This window comes from Nicotiana attenuata, chromosome 3, assembly GCF_001879085.1.
Source record: "Nicotiana attenuata strain UT chromosome 3, NIATTr2, whole genome shotgun sequence".
Lineage (NCBI taxonomy): Eukaryota > Viridiplantae > Streptophyta > Magnoliopsida > Solanales > Solanaceae > Nicotiana > Nicotiana attenuata.
In genome coordinates this window covers 26,241,231-26,260,357 of record NC_031991.1, presented here as the reverse complement: position 1 = coordinate 26,260,357, position 19,127 = coordinate 26,241,231, and the positions used below count along the sequence as shown (strand labels likewise).

The 19,127-nt window shown below is 39.6% G+C and overlaps 1 protein-coding gene and 1 long non-coding RNA gene across 2 annotated transcripts; one reads left to right on the top strand and one right to left on the bottom strand.

Annotated features, from left to right (window-relative positions):
• Positions 4,801-13,871, top strand: LOC109223427 (U6 snRNA phosphodiesterase-like). The gene is made up of 6 exons (XM_019387728.1): positions 4,801-4,991; positions 5,111-5,203; positions 5,393-5,642; positions 5,741-5,837; positions 13,048-13,218; positions 13,288-13,871. The coding sequence occupies exons 1-6, from the start codon at positions 4,826-4,828 to the stop codon at positions 13,444-13,446; spliced, it is 936 nt and encodes a 311-aa protein (XP_019243273.1). The 5' UTR covers positions 4,801-4,825; the 3' UTR covers positions 13,447-13,871.
• Positions 9,516-12,483, bottom strand: LOC109223428. Its single transcript, XR_002067571.1, has 2 exons — positions 12,260-12,483; positions 9,516-9,878 (listed from the first exon to the last, which is right to left on the bottom strand). It is a non-coding gene; the product is annotated as an uncharacterized LOC109223428 (long non-coding RNA).

The following is a 19,127-nucleotide window of genomic DNA, read 5'->3' as shown; positions in this document are numbered from 1 at the left end:
GGAATTTCGACTAAGTTGATCAGAAAATGTTATTGTGGTCCGGTGAGTAAAATGATGCAAGGTGTGAATTCGACAAAGTTATGTAGTCATGTTTCGGCAAAGAATTCCGGATGTTGGAATTAGGCTCTAAGGCCTATCTGCTTGAATAAAAGGGAATATCTTCAGAACTGATCGAGCTAATGTGCTCAACTGAGTGGTGGTAGCACGGGAAGGTGCATGAGAAGTTAACCGGTAATTTCAGACTACTTCAGTGTAGTTCTCAGCACGTTCGAGGACGAACGTATGTTTAAGTGGGAGAGAATGTAACGACCCGACCGGTCGTTTTGAGCTCTAGCACTCCGTTCAGCAGCCTGAGGCCGTGAGCAGATTCACTTCAGGTATTATGACTTGTGCGCGTGGTCGGAATTGAATTTCGGGAAGTCCAGAGTTGATTTGGAAAGAGAATTCTCATTTCGGAAGCTTAAAGTTGGAAGAATGAACTAGGATTGGATTTTTGAGTAACCGACCTCAGAATCGGGATCTGAAGTTTCCAGCAGGTTCGTATGATGATTTCGGACTTGGGCGTATGCCCGGTTCGGGTTTCGGATAACCCGGGAGCATTTTGGCGCCTATTGTGGAAGTTAGTATTTTAGAAGAAATTTCATAAGTTTGGCTTGAAGTGCATTTTAGTGTTATCGATGTCCGTTTGGGATTCCGAGACTGTGAATAGCTCCGTATGGTGATTCTGGAGTTGGGGACGCGATCGAAAGTGAATTCGGAGGTCCGTGGGTCATTTTGGAACCATTTGGCTAAAGATAGAAATTTGAAGGTCTTTGAGAAGTTTGACCGGAGTGGACTTTTTGATATCGGGGTCGGAATCCAATTCCGAAAGTTGGAATAGGTCCGTAATGTCGAATATGACTTGCACGCAAAATTTGAGGTCAATCGGACGTGATTTGATATGTTTAAACATCGGAAATAAAAGTTTGAATTTCTGAAGTTCATTGAGTTTGGATTGGAGGTTGATTCATGATTTTAGCGTTGTTTGATGTGATTTGAGGCCTCGAGCAAGTCCGTAATGTGTTTTAGGATTGGCTGGTATGTTTGGTTGGGGTCCCGGGGGCCTCGGGTGGATTCCGGCTGGTTAACGGATCGAAATTTGGATTTTTTGGACAGCTGAAGGAATCTGGTTGTTGGTATTTTCGCTTCTGCGGTGGGTTGACCGCAGAAGTGGCACCGCAGAAGCGGACAGGGAGCCGTAGAATCGAATTTTGGTATAAGGCTTGAGGACCGCAGATGCGGTCAAAGTACCGCAGAAGCGGAACCGCATCTGCGGAGAAAGGGTCGCAGAAGCGGATGGGAGTATCTTGGAGAGGACCGCAGATGCGGTCAAAGTTCCGCAGAAGCGGGACCGCATCTGCGGGTGGCAAGTCGCAGAAGCAAGAAAGGGGTGGCTCAGGGAAGACCGCAGATGCGGCATTTTAACCGCACCTGCGGAACCGCAGAAGCGGCCAAGGAACCGCAGGTGCGGAAACAACTGAAGCAGTGAGGTCTTTTAAGTTCGGGGTTGAGTTCATTTCAACCCCATTTTTCTTCGATTGGAGTCGATGGGGAGCAGCTTTGAGGTGCCATTTTCGTCACTTGTCATGAGGTAAGTAATTTATGCTAGCTTGGAGTTAAATACAAGGTTTATATATGGATTTAGACTTGAAAAATTGTATAAACTTGAGTTTTTGGTGGAAAACCTAGAAAATTAGTAATCTTGGAATTTAGCCACGATTTTGAGTATGGAATTGAGAGAAAATTATATATTTGAGTTCCTATGGTCATGGGTAATCTGTATCTTCGAAAAATTTCGGATTCCGGGCACATGGGCCCGAGGGCGTTTTGGTCAACTTTTCGGTCGGAGTTAGGAATTTCTATAAATTAATTTTTAATGAATATTTGAGCATAAATTAATGGATTTGCGTAACCGTTGGCTAGTTTTGGAGCATGGTGCATCAATTGGAGTCCCCGGAAGGGCATGGATTGCCGGTTATGGATCTTCGGAGCGAGGTGAGTCTCCTTTCTAACCTTGTAAGAGAGAATTGTCCCCATAGGTGAAATAATTGATTATGTGCTCCTAATTGCGGGGGCTACGTACGCACGAGGTGACGAGAGTCCGTGCGTAGCTACTATTATGCTATTGTCCGGGTAGTTAGGACTCACAACATGTTATACTTGGATTATTTATGAACCCATTGATAGCTTGAATTGCTTAAATCACCTTGGATTAGTAAATGAATTTAAAAGGAGATTGAACATCATTTTTCCTGAATTGTTAAGAAAAAAAATTATTTTATTTGGATAAATATTCCCGATAAGTCCTTAATTGACTGATTGAACATGTATCTCTATGTGTACCTGCGTCGCTTGCATGATTCGCGAGCAGGGTATGTGTTTATTTATGGAATGGGCTGAATGCCTCGGCAGATTAAATAGATGCATCTGTAGGCGCGCCGTCGACCCTCGGCAAGTGCACAGTTTATTTCTGTTGGATCGGGCCGTCGCCTCGGTGTGATTTGCGCATGTTATATTGTTACTTGAGAACCGTAAATGTGAAATTTGCCCTTCGTGGCTTGATATAAATTGATAAGATAATAAAGAGTAAACCTTGAAAATCCTCGATTATTTGTTGAAGGTGTATATCTGTTTTTTTTTCTGGCTTCGTGAATTAGAACTGCTATATAAATCCATGATTTCCTCACATTTTTAGTATATTGTCAATTGACCTCTAGTAAGTGTCGAAGTTGACCATCTCGTCTCTACTTCTTCGAGATTAGGCGGGATACTCATTGAGTACACGTTGTTTACGTACTCATACTACACTTCTCTGCATTTTTGTTGCACAGGTATATTTATTTCTAGCAGCCCACTGGCGTAGCAGCGCGGATGATTTGGGGCTAGGTGAGTTGCACTATTCGAGGCGGCCTGCAGCTAGTATAGCCCTCTTCAGTACATTGTATTTATTTCCTGTCCATTGTATTTCGGACGGATGTTGTATTTTACTTCCTTATCAGTAGCTGCTCATGCACTTGTGACACCGGATTCTGGGATTGTTTGAAGTATTGTATTAACTGCTTATTATTTAAATTTGATTTGAGACTATATTCTTTAATATTGCTAAACTTGAAGGAAAATCATAGATTTCAGAAGTATTAAAACGAGAATTTGATTAAGTAACTTGGTTGGCTTGCCTGACAGCAGTGTCCGGCGCCATCATGACCCTTAGTGGATTTTGGGTCGTGACACCTGCAATGATAATCTTTAAGCGTCAATTTTATAATGGTCCTTTTATGGTGGATAGATTTGTTAAAGAGCATAATCATGAGATGACTTCACCAAAAAAGAGGCATTTACTAAGATCTGTACGTTCGATAACTAAAACCAAAGGGTTAGTAATTGAAAATATGGTTAATGCTGGAATAAAGCCAACAACAACGTATTCTTACTTGGTAGAAGAAGCCGGCGGGGCTAATGTTTTGGGCTATTCAAAGAAAGATTGTTTTAATTTTATACACCAATTGATGAAATCTAAGGTGGAAGCTGGGGATGCTCAAAGTGTTGTTAATGAATTTAATCATAGACAAGCAAGTGAGACACTCTTTTATTGGGACGTCCAACTTGATTCTAAAGGGTGTATAGCTAACTTTTTTTGGAGAGACGGTCGGTCCAGAATTGGCTATGATTTTTTGGTGATGTTGTTTCTTTTGATACCACATATCGGACAAACAAGTATCGTATGATTTGTGCACCATTTATTGGAATCAACCATCATTGGCAAAATATTATTTTTGGTTGTGCGTTTTTATCTGATGAGTCTGCTGAATCTTTCAAATGGTTATTCTCTATATTTTTAAAGTCAATGGGAGGTATTGCCCCGCAAACTATTATAACCGATCAAGCTCGAGGAATGGCAATTGCCATTAGAGAAGTGATGTCTGACACTAGACATAGATTGTGCCAATGGCACATATCTCAGAATGCCCCATCTCATTTAGGGTCACTGAAGAATGATAAAGGTTTTTGTAAACTTTTTAACTAGTGTATATCTGAATGTGATTCTGTTACTGAATTTGAACGAATATGGGAGATGATGCTTACATACAACGTAGAAGAACACGAGTGGATGAATAATCTTTACAATATTCGAAACATGTGGTCTACGCTTTTAATAACAATACTTTCTTGTACATGAATCCTGTAGGAATGGTGCAATTATATTTGAAAATTTTTACTATTCTAATTTTTTTGGGTGTAGCTATCATCTACAAGTACGTGAAAATCAGGACCAAATTACAATTGAATGCTATGACTCAGCTACGGTTAACAATATTCATTGCTGCATTTACAGTTTTGGCAAAGCAGCGGAAGACATTAGATTGGCCACTGGAAATCTTTGATATTAGAGACTTTTGAGAAGGAGATGCTAGTGAACTTGGTTGATCTGATTTGTAAACAGTAGTAGCATTTTACATACAATTGTGAACTAAGAAACCATTTCAATGAATAATGATTGGATTTTGTCATGTAAGAAAAATACCTGCTTTTGTTATTGTTATCTTTTTACAATGAGTATTTGTCGTGGAACAACAGAATAGCTAGAATTCTAATAAGATTATTATTATTTTTATATTATTTAAGATTACAAAAATTAGATGAAGTTAACTATGGTTAAATACTACTAATTTATAATTAAATAAGATGATAAATATTATTTAATTATTGGCTTGATGTATACACCGAGTGCGGGTAAGTTTTTTCCCGCGGGATTAATAGACAGAGGCCGAACCAAAAGGAGTGCTATATGGAAGCGCTAAGAGCCTCAGACGGAGACGATTCTCCCGACTCCGACTCTGAGTCCAATCCCACCCCTCCACAGCCGTCAGCTTCTACATCCATTACTGAAGAGACAACAGTGGTCCCTCTGCTTCCACCTCCTATTTCACTCCTTCACCCGCCCAATTCTCTACGTAACTTTTCTTTTGCATTACTATCAATCTTTACTTAAAAGCAGAAAAAACTTATACGAGGCAAGTGTGTCTGTACGAGAATTTATGCTCACTAAGTGTTTGATCTTTTGTTTGTGAAGTTCCTTTGAACTCCTTGTCAAGCAGTCAAGTCAATCGCGTTCGAAGCTTTCCTCACGTTGAAGGCAATTATGCTTTACATGTCTACATCCCCGGTAATTTCATCTACTTTCCTAATCTAGGGAGCATTTCAGCTTCCTCTAATTTTATTTTTGTGAATTGAGCAAACAGCAGAATAACCCAATAGTGCTATTTCCATTCATCTCTTTTTGCCATATTGTTATTGGTTGGTCTATTGGTAATTTGGTAAACACTTATTTTCTTAATTTTTCTTTACATTCTAGTTTATGTACCACCTACAACAAGGAAGGAGCTGGCCCGTATTCTAAAGAAGGTCACAGCGCTTGTACCTCGTCTACATGCTGTTGATGTTGATATACCATTGAGTGGTTTGTTGAAAGATGAGGCCCTGCTTGAACAAGTGGTGTTGGGTAGAGAGTTTCACATTAGTTTGGGTAGAACTGTCCCAATCCTTGTGCATCAGATTAATTCAATTGTCTCCATGCTACACCAGAAGCTTCAGTTTCAGAGGAGGTTAGGAGGCATTAGTGAAGCCATTCATGCTATGCTCTGGTTTTATTTTGGGTAAAACCTGTAGTTTTTTGGTAACCATTGTCTAACAATGGACATAGGTGTTTGATAGATTTTAACAAATGGGAGATCTTTGTCAATGATGATTCAACTCGCACATTCATGTCACTGGAAGTTGTAGCAGGAGGCTTAGCCCAGGTATGGAAAATGACATTTCTTTAGTAGTTGTTGTTGGAAACATGGTTTACAGTTTTGGATGTCTCCACTTCTAGCTGAACTTGTTTCTGATACATCTTTTAGGCCCCTTAATATAGGATAGATATTGAGGCACATGTTTGTGTGTGCAAAATTCAAATTTAGAGTTATGAAAGGTAACATAACTTGAGAAAAAGGGAGTCTTAGTACATGGAAAAAAACTACCCAATTGACTGGCATAACCCTTCTCCTTGCCAACTGTCCAGCACAACCTTTTTCTTTCCTTGTTACTGAGGTGGTTATAAGGATATCTGAGGAAAAAATTACAACAGGCTTCATAATTTGAGTTGGATCAACTAACTTGCTATCCCGTATTTAATGGTGTAGATAAACAGTCCATGCATGTGTTCTGAAATATATAACCTGCATGATTATCTTTCGTTTTCAAGAGAGATATATCAATGTGGTTGGCAGCTGCATCTATGCTCAACTGTGATACGAGGACCGGTAATTTTGAACTCATGGCTAGTCTAAGTAATGATAAACTAGAAGTAGAGTCATACAACTGAGGAAGGTTATTTCCCTCTGACCGGGAAATTGTATTGAAGTTGCTGCTTATTTGTATTGCCCAACCCTCCTCTTCCCAGTTCCCACTGCCGCAGCCATCTACTACATAGAAGGTTCTGTATATGGTATCTTTTTCTCTTAGGGCCACTGTATCCATACGCTTCTCTTTTACTGATGGGGGGTGCAAATAGATTTTATGAGAATGTTCACAACTGATATTGTTTGTTGTCTTCACAAACATTGATAAACTGTAACTAAAAGTAACATGTATGGAAAATTTAGCCTATATGAAAATGTCAAAAGTAGACCAAGGGGATTCATTTTGATGACCGAGAAATTCATTTGGGGTGAATCCTTAGGACCAACCACAGCCTTCGAAACTTTGGGATAATGGGCCCACCCCTCTACCTTCTCCACTTCTATACCAGGCTAAGTTTGCTTGGTGCAGGGCTAAACTATGGGGATGTTAACACCTAGAATTCCAAGAGATGACAATACTGTTAAATCTCGGTACAAACTTGATGAAGCTTCAAGGCTTTGTCCTTTACATTTAGGAACGTGCTTTACGTGAATCTGGAAAAGCTGAAGATATATTGATTCAACCAGAAATGCGCAGTAACAGAAAGAATGAAGAAGTAAAGGTCAACCATCAGTCAGAAGATTTAGTTGAGCTAAGGCACGCATGTTATTTTTGTCAAATAACGCAATTCAAAAACAACATCAATAATATGGAAAACAAAATAAGGGGTGCTTATACGCGTGTCAATTGCAATGTGATTAACCAAAGTTTCTTTTAACTAATCGATTTATAGCAGAGATTCAGAAAAGAAATGGATGATAAAGTTTCTTTTTACTAATGGATTTATGGTAGAGATTGAGATAAGAAATGGATGATGTCTTTATGGCAGACAATTATAAGTGGTTGGCCCTCAAGTTTAGGAAGGAGGATGACAAATGGTTGATGTCTTTATAAAAGTCATAATAATAGGTTGGCCAACAAGTTTGGGAGGACAATACATTAACTTTCGTTATTTTATGTAGATTTTAACCAAAGCAAGGAGCAGAGGGATGCAATGGCAGGTTTTGGAGTGAATGGATACATAAAGTGATAAAACTATAAAGAAACTAGCGAAGAGTGTGCTAAATATGTATTGTTGGCTGAAAGAGGAGAGAGTTCTCAGTATACTCATCTCCTGGACTTGTTGGATTCTCTGAAATTTTAATGTAAAACAAGTCCTGCTTTTTTGTGCAGGGTACTGCTTTTGAATAAAACTTTACCTTATAAAAAAAACTATAATTAAACTCGGTGTTTCCCTAAAGCTAATGGCAAACGGTGCAGGGGGCACTGTTATCAAAGGCGAAAAGCGCAAAAAAGCTCTAAGGTCTGTTGGGGCTTTAAGCGCAAAGTACAAATAAAGGGTGGGCTTTAATGAAGAAAAACGCAAATACAAAAAAACTACAAATATGTATGTGTAGTCCAAGACTAACATCTGTTAGCATGAATACCAAATATATGGACAACGAAATTGAAGAAAATTTACGATAAAGTGAAATATCAATTGTTTTGGCAAAGAAAAGTGTGCCTTGGAGCCTTGATGACAACACTGAAGCGCCTACTAAGCGAGGCGAAGCGCCTACTAAGCGAGGCGAAGCGCTCAGCATGTTGCCAAAATTCCACGGTATAGCCAGTTTTCGGACTGGTCAATAAAAATAGCCAGCATTTACCAAGTCAATGAAAAATAGCCACCGTTTTGCTGCAATAGAGACCGGTCCAGCATAATATACTGGAGTTCGGTGCACTTGTGTATGAACTCCAGCATATTATGCTGGACCGGTATACTTTGCTGGCTCTAGTATAATATACTGGAGACTGGAGCACTGGTGCTCCAAACTCCAGTATATTATACTGGACCATTATACTTGCTGGAACTCCAGTATATTATGCTGGAGTTCTAGTGTATTTATGCTGGAACTCCATCATATTATGCTGGAGTTCCAGCATACTATTCTGGAACTCCAGTATAATATGCTGGAGTTCAAGTATACTTATGCTGGAACTCTAGCATAATATACTGGAGTATTTTTCGGGTTTTGAACAGTGTTTTCGCTCAGATTTATCTTTACATAAAAAGTGGCTAAATTTCGATTACTTTTGAAATTGGGCTATTTTTGAACGACCAGTTGTAAATTTGGCTATTTTTAAAAATATTTTGAACCTCGCCTCAGGACTTAAGCGCGCTTTAAGCACGCCTTCGATAACACTGGCAAGGCGGGGCAGTTGCGGGGAAAACCCGCATAAACCCGTGAAGGTTTCAACCCGACCTACAAAGTATAATTTGCTGTTTTTAAACCGCCCCGCCTCGCGCAAACCCGCCCCGCATAATTTATTATTATTTTTTAAATGTTCTAATTTGAGAATATTATTAAAAGATACCATATTCCAATGCATTATAATTTATATTCTTCTTTTTAGAGAAATTTTATGCAATTTTTCTTAATTTTTCTTCTTTCGTTGGTGTTAACTCTACTTACTTTTTTGCATATGGAGTAATTTTATGTTACCTCATATTTTTCAACTTTCATATTGTGTAACTGTCTATTACTAAAAATTAAAGTTACGTTTCTTACAAACTATTTTCGGTTCCTTTATGAGAAGCCAACAATTTAGTATTTTTGCGTTTCTTACATATTGCTTGGTAAGCTATATGTAATGCACTTTGACCTTTCATTACTTACGCATCAAATTCTCTTGGAACAGAGATATTCGAATAAAGAAAAGGAATGCTAACTAATCCCCTAAAGCAAGAGTACATCTCATCTGGGCACTACCAAAAGACAACCTCTTTACCATAAAGTTAGCCATTCTTCAGCCGTTCAGTAGCTGCAACAATCAGCAGCTCACATTGAAAACTCACACCAATGCTATTCAATTCAATTCCTAAATAGAATGAATTGAATAGAAACCAATAACTCTCATATGCAGACATGCAGTCATCAAGGATCCAAGGCAGCAAATCACAAATGGTTGTATGGTGACTTAGTTGTTCATATTTACTTGAGAGTTTAATCACATCAAGTATTGAAAATCTAAAATAACTTCTATCAAAAACACAATTCAACAAACAACCAATAATTAATCCAAAATAGCAATAATGACAGATTACATTCCAAGAACTCAAGAAGCAAGGGAAGGATAGAAAAACAAAAACTCAATGGAATTCATAATTTGCAAGGATAGTAGTTCATTTACTATCACATAAGAATTGTTAGTAAAATTGCAGAAAACAGAAACTGAAAAAAATCTAAAACAGGTCAATTAGCAATGTGAAATTTGAGGATGCCAATCCTTCCAATTTGTCAGGACTCTTAGCACAGTTTAATAGCCAATCCTTCCAGTGCTGCACTTGCTTCCAGCAAATAATGGTCCAACCAGCTTGGTACATGTACGTATGAGTCTTGAATTACTTTGTTGCCTCCCTTCAATGCAAAACATGTTTAAATAACTATTCTGTTGCAACTTGAATAATTATGATTCTATGAGAAGTACCACCATCCCGCAAGACATAAAAGCAACATGTCAATTGTAAGTTAAACTATTAGAATTCTATCATATAAGTACATAGAAAAGTCAGAAACTGAAATATCCCTCTAGCTTCCCTATAAGAAAATAAACTCAATGAAAATAAACTTAATAGTAGATCCTCAACAACACTAGCAACTTCGTTAGAACTAGATGCCTGAAATGACTCATGTGAAGCAACCACTCTACTTTTATACTCATGAAAGAGATCAAAATAATGGTTTTGAACTTCTTGAATTTTATCTAAAGCTTATTCACCATAAATTTGTACAAGATAGAACTCCACCAACTTCATCCTATATCTCGGGTAAAAAATAGTAGCTACAACCATCAAAATATGCACATCATCCCAGAATTATTTAAATTTCAACAACATTGATGATGCCATAGAGCTAATCAAAGGATTTAAACTTTTCACCCAAGCTTCCAGTTCTAGCTTAATATCACAAAATTTTGAAAAGTATCGAGTTGAAGTTGGATATTGACTCCCCGAGAATTGTTCAGTGATACGGTGAAACAGCTTCAACTTTTCACAAACTTTTTGTGCCGCACTCCATTGCCCTTCGGTTTGAAAACAACGATAATTGGTGTCATTTATACTCAACATTGTAAATAGCTCTTTGTAATCTAGGGTTGTTCTCAACATAAGATATGCTGGGTTTCAACGAGTAGCGCAATCATAATCCAGCTTTTTAGTACAAGAAATATGTAGCAACCGTGCAACTTCTTCAAATCTTTCGATTTTGCCTAAAGATGCTATCCAGTATAAGGCACTGTTACGTATGTTACTAGTACCATCTTCTATCACCTTTAATCCTTCTTGCACAATCAAATTTAAGATGTGTGCGGCACAATGCACATGCAACATTCGACCCATCAACAATAAATCTCTTTTACAGAGTTTCTCATCTAACAAGGTTTTCATCATAGCATTGTTTGTGCTAGAACTATCAACTGTAATTGTTGATATTCTTCTTTCAAGATTCCACTTTAACAAGCAATTAGGCAATGCACTACACAAAGTATCCTTATCATGTGGAGCAGGAACATAAATAAATCTAAGAATATGGCTTTGAAGCCTCCATGAATCATCAATAAAATGTGTCGTAATAGCCATGAACCCTTTTTTGGTATTTTTTGAAGTCCACATATCAGTTGTTATTGCAATTTTACTAGTGATTTTTTTCCAACAACTTAGAAGTATTTGACTTCAAATTGTCAAAAATCTTCAAAATATCATTCTTGATTGTGTTTCTAGACACCATTTTAAACAACGGTTGGAGACTAGCAACAAACTTTCTAAATTCCACACGATCAACAATGGACATTCGATTTTCCATTTTTTTTTATGTTCCTGCTCGTGCCCGGATAGAGAATGGGCACGACTCCCCCTCTCCCCGTTCTACCGTCCAAACAGGCCGGTCGTTCTAAGTTTCGGGATTGGGTCGGATAGGACCAGATACAATATGGGTACTCATGCAAAATGATGGCATGAGCAAGTTCTTTACGTGAAACATCTTGATCAAAATAATATTCTAAGTAACCCCCCCCCCCCCCAAACCATCCTCACTTTCTAAGTTACTCGTCTTCTTGCAACATCTACGAACATGATCTAACATAGACGACGTCCCACATTTCTTGTTGATTTAATACGAGCATTACAATACTTACAAATACCAAAGCGAATACCTTCAATAACCACTGGTTTAAAATGTCTCCATGCTGTAGAACTAAGTTTTCTTTTCCCGGTTTAATCAATAACTTCAATTTTAACTTCATCAGATTGCTTAAGCCTTTGGCTCTCATTCTCAATAGGAAATGTACTGGAAGATGAACCCACTGGATTCTCTTCATTTTGAGACTCCATACTTTTCTATAAGGCAAGAAGAGGGATGGCAATCACAAAATAATTAAAAACAGTAGGCTGATTATTAAACAATAAATCATTGAATTGGCAAACAAAAAAACGAAAAAGAGAAGCCGATTATTAAATTAACTATAGTTGAACTCCCTACTTAACATGACAAGTAGAATCCGAGAAGGCAAGAAACAATTACTTAACCTAGTAAAACCCAAATTCAGATTCAAAGTAAAACCCAAAAGCCAATCTTTTTCCTAACCCAAAACATAAACCACAGTAGAGCAGCAAAAATACAGCATGATTTTTTCAAAATTAAGCTCGAATCTTAGCGAAAAAGAAAGAAAACAAAGAAAGAAAGAGTTATCTGATGTCCGTAATCTTCAACATTAAGTGGAACTGTGGAATTTAAGAGTATACCTGGGATGGAGAGATGAGATTGTCGCAAGAAAGGAGAAAGCTTGGACCTGTGGTGCTGCTTGAGTTTGTCAGTCAGAGATTTGAGATTGAGATTAAGAGATTTGAGAGCTCAAAGATGAGATTTGAGAGTGAGATTGAGATTAAGAGATCTGAGAGCTCAAAGATGAGATTTGAGAAGGGAGATATGATATTCTGATATTAGCTGTGGTGTTACGTTTTTAGAGTTTGAGGTCTTTAGACAATTAAACTTAGGTTTTATCTTTTTTTTATTAAAAAAAAAGCTCTAACCGCATCCTGCCCCGCATCCAATTCTATTTTAAAAAATTGAACCCGCGCCCGCCTCCGCGAACTCTCTAACCCGCCCCGCCCCGCACCGCCCCGCACCGTGCCATTGCCATCCCTACATTTGGAAGCATTATCTATTTCCTTCAATCCAAAAAGCTGCATTGTGTGGTTGTTAAGAGGTTCTTCCTGCTTTAATTTTGGTCACTTGCCGCTGTCTCCCATTCCCGTCGAAGGTACTTCGAGGGACAAGGGTCATCTGCCGCCTTCCTCTTCTCCTATCGAAAGCACTTCGAGGGGAATTCGAGGCTAGGGGCCGAGCAGATCGAGTGCGATACCGGGCGATCGTGCTCCCATCGGGAGTAGGGTCGAAGAAACCAAGCCAGCAGATGTGTGCTCGGCTTTTGACGAGGCTCGGCGGCTTAATTTCATGGTAAACTTTGGTTGCTGGTATAGGCTTCTTTAGTTTCGCGTCTTCCCTTTCTTATTGAGCTCCTTTTTCGCAGGCCTTTGACAAACTTAAGTCCAAGCTGCTTCGCCGTGAGGCCAGGCTGCGGAAAGCTTTGGATGGGGAGAAATCTCACAGGCTTCTTTGCCCGAGAAGGGGAGATGAGCTGGTATACCTGCGGTATGAGGCGGATCGAAGTCGGAACTACGAGGGCTATCTCGAAAGACAGGTAACCTTATTTTTGAGCCGATGTATGCTCCTCCTTCTGCTTTTGTAGGCTAATATTCTCATGTTTCAGCTGCAGAGTAAAATGGAGGACCTGGAACGACTTTGGGGCGAAGTTGGCCAGGTTAAGCGTGAGCGTAACGAGCTAGAAGCCCAAGTTGCAGCCCAGAGGGATGTTTTGGCCAAGGCTTCCGACCTTGAAGTGCAATTTCGGAACGTTTCGCGCAAATAGCCCGGTCCGAACAAGCATGATTGCGAGGCTCGAGTATGAAATTTTAAAGATGAAGGCAGAGGTTGTGATGCTCGGACTGAAGCCGAAGTGGTCCGAACCAAGGCTGATAAGAATGTGGCCGTCTTTTTGCAAGACGCCGCCGACGCTCGAGCTGAGCTGAGAAGGGCTCTCGACCGGGAGAGTAGGAGCAAAGAGTATGTTAGTTGTAAATCTCAGAGGGAAACCCTCGAGGAGATCCATGCCAGGGGCTTCGATCTATCGAAAGAGATAGAGCAGGCGAAGGCGGACGAATATGACGCTAAGTTCCTTCTGTCCGATACCGAAGATAGCGAGGAAGAGGCCGACGGGCCACAGTCCCCGAGGGGGACGTAGATTAGGCCTTCCTTTTCTGACTTTGTGTATAGTGCTTTCAAAATACATTGTAAATGGAGCTTTGTATTTTTTCACATATATGTATAAAAGGAAGCCTTGCAGTTTCATTTTTCATGCACTTTCCTTTGCTTTTATGTTTGTCAATAATTAGCCAGATGAACTGGTCTTCGAGTTAAAGAACCCTTGGGTTTATAGTACGGCCCTGGGGCTCGTTGGGCTGGCCCGCAGGCTCTTACGCGTTTGGTCGGTACGACCCTTTAGTATAAGCCGACGTTTAAGCTCTTATGTTTTTACTCTTAGGCATATTCAGTTAACTGTTTCGGGTTCAATCTTCGAGTCGGTTTTTGATTCGAGCTCATTGACCCTTGTGTTTTTGAATTTAAGGCTGGCCCTTAGGCTCTTACGCGCTAGTTTGGTATGACATTTAATATGGGCTGGCGACGATGGCTCTTACGCATTGGGTCGGTACGACCTTTTACATGGGCTGGCGACAGTGGCTCTTATGCATTAGGGTCGGTACAACCTTTTACATGGGTTGGCGACAGTGGCTCTTACGCATTAGGGTCGGTACGACCTTTTACATGGGCTGGCGACAGTGGCTTTTACGCATTAGGGTCGGTACGACCTTTTACATAGGCTGTCGATAGTGGCTCTTACGCATTAGGGTCGGTACGACCTCTAATATAGGCTTTATTTTTCCCTCGTTAAGGACTTTTTGAAATTGTGTTTTGCCTGACTCTTCGACGGTTCGGTAGAACCTCGATTGTGAGCCGTTATGTGGCGATGATCGAGCACCTCGAGAGGTTTTGCTCGGTGGCTGAGTGTTTCGAAGCCTATAGTTTTGGAGCTGACATGGTCGAAGCCCTTTTGCCTATGTCGAGGCTAGCCTGTTTTAACCGGTTCTTTTCGAAGTTTTTTCGAAGTAATTGAAGGCCTGTGATTTTGTAGCGATGGTCGGACGTCCCCAAGTCGCATTAGTTTGGCTGGTATAGCCTTGTGACCGTAGTCATTGTGTTTGGCCGGAGCCTTTTAGTCCCCGAGTGAAGTAGTTTCTGCGTCTATATCGAGGGTTTGCCTTTTTAGGGGTCTTACAAGTTCTATATATAGCCTTAACTTTAAGATCGGGTTTATGCCTTTTGTAAGGTCTTATAAATTTGAACATGCCTTACTTAAGGTCTTACAGTTTTGGTTACTTGGTACAAGTATAGTTCATGCCTTGCTTAAGGTCTTACAGATATTGTTGTTGCCTTATATAGGTCTTACAAGACCGAGGTTGCCCACATGAGGTCTTATGGCCTCGGGTTTTGATAAGTCAATGGGATGGCAATTGGCGATAGTCCCTAAGACATTGAAAGTTTTCTTGGCTCTGGAGCCGTTTTTGTAGACTTGATGTTGCCTCGTTGAGGGCTTACAAGTTCTAAGCTTTTGACCCGGAGGTCATATGGCTTTGAGTTTTTGACGCCAGTCCCCGAGTGTTCGGGATGTTTTTTTGCCCTGGAGCCGTTTTGTAAGCTTGACGTTGCCTCATTGAGGGCTTATGAGTTTGAAGCTCCGACCTGGAGGTCATACGGCTTCGAGTTTTTGACACTAGTCCCCGAGTGTTCGGAACGCTTCTTGGCTCTAGAGCCGTTTTGTAAACTTGATGTTGCCTCATTGAGGGCTTACGAGTTTGAAGCTCCAACACGGAGGTCATACGGCTTCGATTTTTGACGCCAGTCCCCGAGTGTTCGGGACGCTTCATGGCTCTGGAGCCGTTTTTGTAAAAAATACCGAGCTTCTTTGAAACGCGGAATGCTTTGATGGAGGGGGAAGTACTCTTTGATTACTTGGTACAAGTATACACGTTTTTGCTGCAAGGGCTCGGTTATTCTATACGGACACGGTTCGTTCGACCGTTTGGTCCGGTACATCATTTTCCTATCAAGACCCCGTTCAACACATCTTGGCTTCTCCGAGGAGGTGACCTTCCGGGGGGATGTCCCCCAGTATTCGAGGTTGATTGAAGAGAAGCCTTGAATACTTGTTGAGCCTTCCTCAGGTAGCATATAGGTGTTGCCTCGTTAAAAACCTTGCCGGTAAAACCTTTCTTGGGATAAAAACCTGGTCGGACGAAAAGAGTGCAACGTACGCTTTTGGAACCTAAGGCCTTCGAGTTGGAAAGTGCTTCGGCCGTTTCGATCGGATACCTGCACTCAGGTTAGTATAAAATGTAGTTGAAGAATGGAGATGATCATACCTTAGTGTTGACGGCGCTTCGAGCCTTGATATGATTCAATCGTTTGTTATGAGGACACGGTACGGTCCTGTGCTTTGTTTAGTCGGGTGTAGCCGAGAAAGTAGCTTGTTATTGCTATTTTACTGTTTGTTTATCCTTTGGCTCCTTCGACGGTGGAGGTATTGGTGCCGGTGCCACATCATGCACCGCAAACATCTCTTTTGCTGCATGCTGTTCCCCGTAGACGGTTTTTATCCTATCCTTTGTCACAAATTTCATCATATGATAGAGGGTGGATGGTACTGCTCTCATGCAGTGTATCCATGGCCACCCGAGCAAGGCGTTGTACCTCATGTCTCCATCGATGACATGGAATTTGGTATTTTGGGTAGTGCCGGCCACGTTGACCGGAAGGGTGATTTCCCTTTTCGTTGTTTCGCTCGCCATGTTGAACCCGTTGAGGACTCGAGAGGCGGGCACGATTCGGTTGAGCAGTCTACCACCCTCGACCTGATAATATTGGCCGAGCTACCTGGATCCACAAGTACACCTTTAATTTGAAATGTATTCACAAGAAAAGAGATTACCAATGCGTCGTTGTGAGGCTGAGACAAGGTTTCGATATCCTCGTCGCTGAATGTGAGAGCGTCCTCGGGTATGTAACCTCGAGTTTGTTTTTCTCTGGTGATGGATATTTTTGTTCTTCTGACCATGGGTTCTTGTGGAGCATCGATGCCTCCTAAGATCATGTGTATGACATGTTGTGGCTCATCTGTTTCATTCTTCTTGGCCGCCTCTCTTTCCCAGAACTGATTTTTGGCTCGGTCGCTAAGGAATTCGCGGAGGTGACCTTTGCTGAGTAGTCGGGCTACTTCTTCCCGTAGTTGTCGGCAATCCTCGGTCCTGTGACCGTGTGTGCTGTGAAATTCACACATTAAGTTATGGTTCCTTTGCGAAGGATCTGGCATTTTGTGCAAAATAGGCAATAAGACGCATGAAATCTGCAAGTTTCAGGAGGAATAGCCATCATTTACAGAGTGCAGGACAAACGCCTCAAGTTCTCTTGTGAATTTTGATGACAGTAAGTGCTACCCTATGCATCATCAACCGCAGTCGCACCCTGCAAATCACTGTTATCATGGACTGTGAACTTGGATATTATATCTAACTAAAAAATCACATAAAACTGCTTAAGGAAATTAGCTTGGACATGCATTGAATACTGATATTTGATCTGCTGTTCTTAAACTAGAATAGTCTTTAAAAAAAAAAAAGCACCCATGTATTTTACGCATTTCCAGTAGTTGACTTAATGTTAATTGTAAACCACTCTCCCGAGGAAGCTGTCTTTCCGACTGATTCCATTGCCAAGCTACAACTAGAGAGATTCCTAATTAACCTTCCTAGTTCAAGCCACTATGCATTTCCCAGAAGGCTAATGAAAAGAACTTGTTACGAATAATAAGTCCAATGGAACAAGAGGGAAGGCTGGGATTGTTGATAGGTTTGTTGTTTTAATAAAGATAACAAGACGAAAGGCTCAGCCGCATCTAGAATCTCTGTACAATCTGTGCAGAAAGAAGATAACAAGTCCTGAGTGCGTATTTCCAGCACATAGATGATGTAGTAACTTGTAAAAAGGTTCGATTTGTCTAATTCTTGATGCACTAGTTGAGAAAAACGCTGTGAGAGTTAGCCCTTAAAATGCTATTCCTGAATCATTCACTATCACATATATGTCCAATCTAACTTTTGGGTATATGAAGTGAACTATGTCACTATTTTATGAGAATACACTAACCAACTCCCATCATGGATATGGAGACTTGCGCAAACCGAGCTTTGAGGTATCATTTGCATCAATCTTGTTTTGGGTTAGCTTTCATATACTGAAAAACAAAAAAGTTCTGAAAGGAAGATCCTTGTGGCAAATCTTTCTAGGTACTGCACAAACCGAATCGGAAAACCGCCCAAACCGAAAAGTCAAACTAATCCGATTAAAAAATTCGATGTGGTCTGGTTTGATTTGGTTTGGTATTGATTAAATAAAATCCGAAGCAAACCGACATATAAGTATATAATTTTTATATATACTTTTAAGACTTTATATAGAATTTTCTTTAAAAATGTCTAGAAATATTTAGGATTCTATTATGGGATGTAATATTGAATAGAATATGTAGTGCTCCATTTTTATTAACTTTAAATAATGTATTGTATGATCACTTTCTTATCAAGTTTTATTGAAATGCATCAATATCTTTGTTCTTCCATTTTCATATGTCAAGATCTATTAAATTCTTATATCTTTTTCAAATTTCAAGTGGTATTTCGATAACTAAAAATTAAATAGAATATATCATTATATAGGTATCATATTGATTTTTATATTTAATTATTAAATTCGGTTAACCTTGAAAGTGTACATCAATGAATAGTTATTGTCACACAACTAAAAAAATAGATCATGTGCTACTAAAAAAATTCTCCCATAAGAATATTTTAATAGATCATATGTTTGTCAATTTTTTCAATTTTCATTAAACATATATTTACCACCCCTAGGTACAGGCACTCAGCATTATAAACTTCCCATCATCATTATCACTAAGGTTAATTATAGTAGCTACTTTTAGAAAAAAGTTGTGAGGGTTGAAGTCATTTAAGCTCGTTATCAGTGATAAGATTAACTATGACTGTAGAAAATAATGTTGTCAGTAACTTCCTTTCCAACTGGTCCAAGTTTAGTCAAACTGTTGCACAAAAAAGAAATATATCACCTTTACTAACCTTCCATACGTATGGTATTTGATGTAGTTTCTTATCCGTAAATCCCCCATAAACGCATGGCTGACTGTACCTCTATTCTTTAATTAGATGCGGTTAGTATCTTCTTCATTTTTTGTATATATATATATTTTATTTTTTTTTATTTTTATTTATTTATTTATTTTTTTTAATTTTATTTTATCAAAGACGTATCAATTATAAATTAGACAAAAGCAAACTGAGACGCGCATGAGGTCCATATACCTCAAAGTTTTGATATAAGAACTTAATGAATTTAGACTTGGATAATACGTAATAACTCGTA

Bases quoted from the DNA above. Each gene is read 5' to 3' on its own strand.
- LOC109223427 (XM_019387728.1), top strand. From the start codon at position 4,826: ATGGAAGCGCTAAGAGCCTCAGACGGAGACGATTCTCCCGACTCCGAC. The intron at 5,643-5,740 runs GTTAGGAGGCAT...CAATGGACATAG, and splicing joins AAGCTTCAGTTTCAGAGGAG to GTGTTTGATAGATTTTAACA. The intron at 5,838-13,047 runs GTATGGAAAATG...CCTTTTTCGCAG, and splicing joins TAGCAGGAGGCTTAGCCCAG to GCCTTTGACAAACTTAAGTC.